The sequence below is a fragment of the Ursus arctos genome, unplaced genomic scaffold (genome assembly GCF_023065955.2).
Source record: "Ursus arctos isolate Adak ecotype North America unplaced genomic scaffold, UrsArc2.0 scaffold_22, whole genome shotgun sequence".
NCBI lineage: Eukaryota > Metazoa > Chordata > Mammalia > Carnivora > Ursidae > Ursus > Ursus arctos.
Genome location: NW_026622897.1, coordinates 18705848 through 18714999, shown reverse-complemented (window position 1 = coordinate 18714999; position 9152 = coordinate 18705848). Strand labels below are relative to the sequence as shown.

Sequence of the window (9152 nt, the reverse complement as noted above, 5' to 3'; positions counted from 1 at the left end):
CATAGCAGAGGAGCCTGATGTGGGGCTCGATCCCATAACGCCGGGATCACGCCCTGAGCCGAAGGCAGACACTTAACCACTGTGCCACCCAGGCGCCCCAATACTTGATTTTTCTGAATGGCTTTATTCACATTTATGAGCTGTATAACTTTTGGGGCACTGGGTGGCACAGTGGAGTAAGTGTCCAACTCTTGGTTTTGGCTCAGGGCATGATCTCATGGTCATGATCTCATGGTCGTGGAATCAAGCCCCGCATCAGGCTCCACATTCATTTCAAAGTCCACTTGAGATTCTCCCTCTCCCTCTGCCCTTCCAGTTTCTGATCTGTCTCTCTTTCTCTTTCTCTCTCTCTGAAATAAATTAATCTTGGGGGAAAAAACTCTGTAAGTCTTCAATTTTTTCACTTTGAATTCCAAGATTTTCTAAAGTAAATATTTGTCTACTTATGTGTTCTATGCACTATTTCTACTGCATTGGTCACAAATACAACTATCTAGATTGTTGTTTTATATTTACAGAGCTCCTGATTTTATCTTAAATGCAAAGCTTATATTTTTAGCAATCTTAAAATTATTTCTATGAGTAAACAAGGGACAAATAACAAATATGTAAAAAAGAGAAAATAATCTTAGAACAAAAATTTACTACCAATAAATATTGAAAGTATTTTCCAATTTTAGAACCAGATCCTAGTAACTAGACCCATGTAATTACATTGTTTGTAGTTCACATTTGTGTGACTTAAAGCGTAAAATAAACTTTAGATACCATCTGGGGAGGTAAGACTTGGGCCATGAACTTCAAAAGCAGTCATTCAAATATGCAACTATATTGATAGCATAAAGTAGTTTTTCTGAAAATAAATGCTTAATTTAAATGTCACATATATCCTCTTAATTCAATAAAAGTCAACACTGCCTAGCATACCGAGAAGAGAAGAGAAAACTGGTAGGCACCTGTAGAACTGGAGATCACTTGTCAGACTCCTCAGACTTGCAGCACCTGCCCACCAGAGACCCTTTAGCAAGAGAATCCATCTAAGCTAGGTTGTATATCTTATTCTAAGCAAGTTATGAGGCCATGCTGGGAAGAAAATTGTACTATCTGTAAATGTATGACCAATGTAAGCCATGAAACAGTGATCTATACAAGAGGTTAATTACTAGCATTCACTCCAATAAACCAGACTGATATGGCCTAGTCTATAACCTTACTCAATTTTCAAAGGAGAAAACTGAGGACAAGTTAGAGCAAACTTACTTAGCCATTGGGTTCACTTGGATTCTTTCTAGTTTCTTGTAACGTCATACTATTTTACTTAACTCACAGTAGCCCAAAATGTTATGGGACATTTACTGAATGCTAAGTCATGTGATAAGCAATAGATAGACCCAAAGAACTGACATGGTCTCTATATTGCTGAAGCTCATCATCTGGTGAGGGAGAAAAACTAGGGTAGCATCATCCAGGGATTGTAATAAGTATGGATACTCAAGGAAAGACCCATTAATAGTTTTCATTTGGAAATATGCCAAAAGATTCAAAATTATATTAAAAATATGTTAAACAAAGCCATGTTGAAAGTAATTTAAATGTTTAATGATGATAGATAAGATAAATATCAATGTCATTTTTTAGTGGAAATCATTATTGAAATAAGTATAGAATCACATAGAGTTTCCCCTTCTGTTTAACCCCCCTTCATTCTTCCCATCCTTCTACTACCCATCTTCCTATTTCTTATGTTCCATAAAATGAGTGAAACCATATGATAATTGTGTTTCTTGGCTTGACTTATTTCACTTAGCATAATCTGAGGGCTTCAGAGGGGAGGGCGGTGGGGGATTGGGATAGGCCGGTGATGGGTATTAAAGAGGGCACATATTGCATGGTGCACTGAGTGTTATAAGCAAATAATGAATCATGGAACATTGCATCAAAAACTGGGATGTACTGTATGATGACTAATATAACAAAATAAAAATTATAAAAAAATACATAAAAATTAAAAAATAAAATAAAAAAAATAAATATAATCAAATGCTGAGTAACTATCAAATATGAGTGTGAAATAATGACATTTAGAGACATTAAAAAAATGGAAAGTTTCTACCACAACTACAACCATATCAAGTAACTTAAAAATATACAACACAATAATAAAACTCATCCTGGAATGAGCATTTGAAATATAGGAAAGAATAGTAAATTTAAAAAATCAAACCTGTAAATAAATCTGAATAACTATTGTATCATTAAAAATAATGTTCTGTTCTTGAGCTTAAAAAGTCATGATTCAAAACTTCTGGTTTCATCTCCAACAAGTAAAGAGCTTGGAAGCTGTCCCTTGCCTTCTTAAAAAAAAAAGACAAATTGGGACACATTGAATATCAAGGCTTTTCCTGGACCCATCAGAGAGCTGAGGTCACAGGGCAAATTAACCTGGGACAGTGACAGGTAATTAACACACAGCAGACTGCCCATTGTGATCTTACTCTTCTGTGTTGATTTTAGAGTGTGGTCCACCTGTGAATGGTTTGTCACACTTCATTACTGATTTCAAATACTCTCATATCACATGGTCACACGTGTCAATAGACAGCCAGCAGGTGGCCTTTGGAGGAGGACTAACTAGAAAGTCTCCCATGTCTCACCCACTCACAGCTCACTCCATGAGAGCCCTTGCCTTCTGCTTCTATCTAATGATCTGAAGTGCTAGCATTAGGGCATTTGACCCCCTGACACTTGCTGCACAAATTTCAATATTTTCAAAATTCTACAGTGGCTTTTCATGGCCCCTGCTGACTGGGGGTGAACTGGAGGAATAGAGTGATACCGAATCCGTAGGGTTTCACCAATGTCTCTTTTGATCTAATATATACGTCCCCTGGTCACTTTGCTAGTATGGGTATCCAAACATGAGAATAAGGTCCCTGAAAATAGTTTGATAATGATGACTTTGAAGAAGGATATGACCCTAATACCCATTTTGAAAATGTCCCCCCATTCTACCAAAGAGGAGGAGATATGTTTTTATCTTAATTTTACCCACAGTGAGAAAAATCGATGGAACATAAGAACTAGGAAGATCGGTAGGAGAAGAAAGGGATAAAGAAAGGGGGGGTAATCAGAAGGGGCAATGAAGCATGAGAGACTATGGACTCTGAGTAAAAAACTGAGGGCTTCAGAGGGGAGGGAGTTGGGGGAATGGGATAGACTGGTGATGGATAGTGAGGAGGGCATGTATTGCATGGTGCACTGGGTGTTATACGCAACTAATGAATCATCGAACTTTACATCAAAAACCAGGGATGTACTGTATGGTGACTAACATAACAAAAAAAATATTATTATAAAAAAAAAGATTCTTTCCCTCTCTTTCTGCCCCTCCCCGTCCCCCCCAACTCACTTGCCCTCTCTCTCTCAATAAAAAATAAATTAAAATTTTTTTAAATATTATTAACTATATTCCCTATGCTGTACTTCTAATCTTTGTGACTTACTTATTTTATAACTGGAAGTTTGTACCTTCTAATTCCTTTCACCTATTTCTCCCATCCTCCACCCTATCTTTATATATTTTTAATAAAATTACTCATACAAAAAAAAAAGGAAAAGAAAAATAGGGTCACACTGCAAACATTTGAGTTAGACCTGAGTCAGGCTTAGTTAGTGCGGTCAACCTAATGCTTCCTCATCTCTACCTCAGGGACATGGCAGGATTATACCTTCTTCTGGCCTTCTTGTGGTTGGGTGGGGGCAGGTCCTGGTCAACATGTATGCATGGTCTGGATACAGAGATTTTTAGACAATAAAAAGAAATGTGAAATGCCTTGGGTTTAGTTTCAGGGTTACTTTTGTTGGGCCAATCATACCACAGAGAGACTAATATAGAAGAAGGAAAAAAGGTTTTGGTGTAGACATAGGAGGTTGTTGTGATAGGTTTATCTCCAAATGGAAACTACAAAGAACTCAAGTTATCAGGGACTTGAACAAAGAAGGTAGGAACAACATGGAGAGAATGAGGTGCCATCTGTTTAGGAATCAGTGTGGATTAGAAGTCAGGTCCCTGAAAAGTAAATATTTGGAAAAAGAAAGGGTCTGTAGCAGGAAGAACATTTTGAAGAAATTAGGTAGGATTGATATAGGTGGAGACTATGGGGCTCTGACAGTATTTTTCCCAGAGGAACCCACAGCTTCATGGGGAACACATAAGGAAACAGATGGGATGAGACTGCGGGATGACACATTTGTAATCTCAGTTAGGTGGGGGTAGAGCAGATCATGTGCTTTTCATAGTCTATGGGGGAAAATGTAGTTTCTATCAAAATCCTACATTTCAGTTATAAAATACAAATGACGATTGAAAAATCTGGTTTTGTTATCCCAATAATTACTGATGTACATTGATATTGCTCTGCTCCCCCCAAAATAGAAAGTTCCTGAAATTAGTGATTGTAATGCACAGTAGAATTTAACACTATGGGCTTTGGTGCCAGATAGCCTGAAATTAAACCTTGACCACATCCCTTACTAGTGTGGGACATTATCAGGTTATCTAACCAGCCTTTGTTTCTCATTTTTCATAGTAGCAGAACCCATCTTATGGGTTCTTGTAATGATTAACTTGTAAAGTGTCTAGCATAGCCCAAGCTTAATAATGTTTACTGTATTTGTCTCTGAATTATTCTAGAATACTTCATTCATTATAATTTTAATGTTACAGGTATTTTCTTATAAATTCCTTGAAAACTAGTAAATATAGGGGTAGTAAATTTATCAAAATACTTAATGAATCAGAATGATTACATTGTCCATAATTAGCTAGAGTAAATCCATGATCTATAAAGTGATGTAAAGAAAGCAACATTCACGCATCTTCAAAAATACGATTTTAATGGCTGGGAATCTTGACATAATTTGTGAAGAGAATGATTCTGACAACCAGGCTATCTGACTGGTGGCCACAGGGTTGAACTTTAGATCTTTAATTGAGAATGTACTGTGGTGCCTGGGTGGCCCATTCTGTTAAGCATCTGCCTTTGGCTAGGGTCATGGTCTCAGGGTCCTAGGATGGAGCCCCATGCTGGACTCCGGCTCAATGGGGAGCCGGCTTCTCCCTCTCCTGCTGTCTCTCCCCACCCTGTTGGTGCTCTCTCTCTCTTTCTCTCACTCTTTCTAGTGAATAAATAAATAAAGTCTTTAAAAAAAGAATTTATTATATAATCAGTATCAATCAAACCAGTTCTATACACTCATTTAATCCTCATAACAGTATTTTGAGAGACGGTCATTTCTGAGAAGGAAAATTGAGATAAGGAGCATAAAATATTTCCAAAGTTATTTGAGCCAATATTTGTTTTTGTTTAGATGCAAGTATAGCATTTCATCTATTATATGTGGTGGATGCCCACAACTACGGGCCATGTAGCTATTAAACAGGTATTTTCAGGGTGCTCTGTCCTCTCTAGGCTGTTTTTCTGGTTTTTAAAAGAAATGTTGAAATCCCATGAACAGGTTACTTAGAGATATTTTCATTTTTCTCCTCTACATAGGAAACATCATTGGCCCCAGCCTGCAATGTGGGTGTTCCTGTCGCAGAGCAGGTTGGAGTTTGGTGCAGCTGAATTTCCAAGACCCTAAGACGGTGGGAGCAGGAGCTCCCTGGGCAGATGACCAGCCGCCACCAGCTGTGGTAAAAGAATGCAGTGATGAATGGTTCGGTGCTAACTGAATATCGGGTCAGGTAGCCCAGGAATTCAAAGTCAGAGTATGTGATGGAGACTAGTGGTTTCTGTCCTTACCTTCCTCCCGATCCGCCTCACCCAGCCCGGGAAACTGCAGGACCCTGGCAAGGGGGTGATCGTTGGCGGTTCCTGAGAGGAGCATGTCAGCTCCACAGCCTGTCCTGGCAGAGCCACCTGGAGAGTTAAGGAGCTGCTCAGAGCTTAGAACTCTTTCAGGGGTGCCTGGCTGGCTCAGTCAGTTGAGTGTCTGCCTTCGGCCCAGGTCATGATCCCAGAGTCCTGGGATCAAGCCCCTCATCTGGGTCCCTGCTCAACAGGGAGCCTGCTTCTCCCATTCCCTCTGCTCCTCTTCCCCCAACTTGTTCTCTCTCTCTCTTTCTCTCTCTCTCTCTCTGTCTGTCTCTCAAATAGATAAATAAAATCTTGGAGGAAAAAAGGAACCCTTTCAATGTGGGAGCATTTAACATGGTCATGACGTGACAGGAAAAGGGGTGGTCACACTGGGACACACACACAACACACACACACAGAGCCACTAATGGACTGAGAAGGAAGTCACACAACTGTAACCATGAGTAAGTGACTCTGATATTTGCTACTGTCCTTGGACACTATGCCCAGGAGTGTAATTTCCAAGTTGTATACATAAGTCTCAAGCAAAAATGGAAAAAAGCATATTATAAACTTAGCTATATGAATAATATGACCTTTGTGTCTGAGATCCAAACAGAATAATTTTTAAGAAGGCAAAAACAACGGTATATGTCAACTGTAGCTCAATAAAATGGAACAAAAGATAAAATAAACCTTTCACAGAGAAAAATTTGGTAGACCAAAATTTAAGCATGCTCATCATCAATAAAAATTTAATTCTGGTTTTAAAAATTACTCAGACAAATCCGTGAAACAAATATTTCTGAGTGGATGGTTTTGGACATTTAATACTGAGAACTACATATGTAATATGTTGCATGTTGATGCCTAAATTGTATTACTATTTTTATAGAAAAATGAGCATATCTACTTTCCAATGTTTATTTGCTTGGGGACTATGTCACTGTTTCTATAAGCTTCCACAGAGCTCTCTTCACTTCCTTGTTCCTCAGGGTGTACACCACCGGGTTTAGAAGGGGCGTCAGCACTGTGTAGAAAATTGCCACAACCCCATCTACAGAATCCCGGGAGCCTGGCCTCAGGTAAATGAAAACACAGGGAACAAAGAAACAAAGGACCACAATGCAGTGGGAGGCACAGGTCTGAAAGGCTCTGTGTCTCCCCTCTGAGGTGCGGATCTTCAGGATGGACCAGACGATGGACACATACGACAGCACTATCAGGAGAAAGCAGCCCGAGGCCACGACCCCGATGTTGACAAAGATCACCATCTCGTTCACGGAGGTGTCCGCACAGGCCAGCTTGAGGATGGGAGGGGCATCACAGAAGTAATGCTGGATCTGGTTGGGCCCACAGTAGGGCAAACGGAATGTCAGTGTGGTCTGGACAGCAGAGTGCAGAGAGCCACTGAGCCACGTGCTGGTGGCCAGGAGGGCACACGTCCTCCCACTCATCATGCTGGTGTACCTGAGCGGGTGACTGATGGCCAGGTAGCGGTCATAGGACATGACTGTGTAGAGGAAACACTCGGTGCTCCCCAGGAAGTGGAAGGAGTAGAGCTGGGCCACACAGCTGTGAAAGGAGATCGCCCTGCCTCCTGGGGACGCCAAGGTCATCAGCATTTTGGGCACGGTGACCGTGGAGAACCACATGTCAATGAAGGACAGGTTGGTCAAGAAGTAGTACATGGGGGTGTGGAGGTGGGAATCCACCGTGATCACCAGCAGGATGAGGAGGTTCCCCACCACGGTGAGTACATAAATCACCAAGAAGAGTCCCAAGAGGGGGATGTCCAGTGCTGGTGCACGGGGAAGCCCCATGAAGAAGAATGTTGTGACAAGGCTCACATTTGTCATTTTCCACGCCTTGCTGCCTCTCCCTATGGGAATAGAGAGAGCACCTAGCATTTAATTGAAAACTGAAGACCCATTTTCATGTGGCAAGTACATCATCCATGGCAGATAATTCAAGAGTTATACTCCACTTGCTTCATCATCATCCTCCCTCTGTCTCTTTCTCTCTCTCTCTCTCTCTCTCTCTCTCTCTCTCGCACACCCACAAACACGTGCACACACAAACAAGGCACCCACAGATATATGTAGCAGAAAGTTTTAGAAATCCATTGTATTAACTTCTGGTTATGTATCACAAATGACCACAAACTTAGCAGCACAAACCAATGCAAATTTCCATTCTTACAGTGTCTGAGTCAGGTGAGCTGGGTGTTCTGCTCAAGATTGAAATCAAGATGTCAGCTGAGTCTGGAATCTCATCTGAGGCTTGGGTTTCTCTTCCAAGCCTATGGAAATCATTGGCAGAATTCAGTTCCCAGCAGCTTTAGGACAGGTGTCTGTCTTTCCTGCTGACTGTTAGTAGGACTCCTCACTCTCAGCTTTAGAGCCCATCCTCAGGTCCCAACCACCTGGCCATTTGATACCATGGCAGCTTACAGCTTCAAAGCCAGTAGAAGACTCTTTCTCCAGTTTGCTATGACAAAGTGTGATGTAACAAAATGCATCGAAGGTGATATCCCATCACAGTCTCAGGTCTCAACCACACTCAAGGGCAGGTAACTCAGCAAGGAGCGTACACCGGGGGCAAGTATCTAGAGGGCCTTTGGGAATTCTGTTTTCTCTCCAGAGTTTATGTGAAAACTTAAAGAACCAAGAGTTTAATTGCCGATAAGGCTGCACACTTCAAAAGTCTACAGTATAGCTGAATAGTTCTCTGGGGTCCTCATATGTAACTCAGCAGTAGTAATACCAGCTGAGAAATTAAAAGTATTAAGTAAGACAATAGATGTGACGTCCTTAATAAAGTGTCTGGCACTTGATAGCTGCTCAAGAAATGATAATGAATCATACAAAATTGCCTTGTGATCCAGAACTGGCTTCCTATCGATATCTATCGATATCTATCTATCTACCAATCTATCTCAGATTGGGGGAATGAGAGGGAGAATAAAATGTATTGCAAAAACTTCTCAATTTCAAAGCTGGATCTTAGAGAAAGGCTTCATCACGGGTATTTGACTGGTGTCACTACAACCCCCCTCTGCTTATAAAAGGAGTTCCCTCAGAGGAGTTTGAGGAATTCAGCTCCATGATGATTCCTGCAATCTGCCATCTGATCCAGAAAATACCAAGCCTTGTACACTGCTGGTTCCATACTTCTCTTACACTAGGCTATCCTTTATGAGACTCTAAGAACATAAAATCCATATGTGTTCTCCTAAATCAATCCACTGGCAGTTTTCTAACATATATCCTTCCATCTTAAATATCTAGATAT

General features: G+C 40.7%; 1 protein-coding gene across 1 annotated transcript; it reads right to left on the bottom strand.

Moving 5' to 3' along the window:
• Window positions 1-6796: 6796 nt before the first annotated feature.
• Window positions 6797-7717, bottom strand: LOC125282439 (olfactory receptor 10G9). Its single transcript, XM_048217126.2, has one exon. The coding sequence runs from the start codon at window positions 7715-7717 to the stop codon at window positions 6797-6799; it is 921 nt and encodes a 306-aa protein (XP_048073083.1).
• Between the last annotated feature and the right edge of the window lie 1435 nt (window positions 7718-9152).

Bases quoted from the DNA above. Each gene is read 5' to 3' on its own strand.
- LOC125282439 (XM_048217126.2), bottom strand. From the start codon at position 7,717: ATGACAAATGTGAGCCTTGTCACAACATTCTTCTTCATGGGGCTTCCC.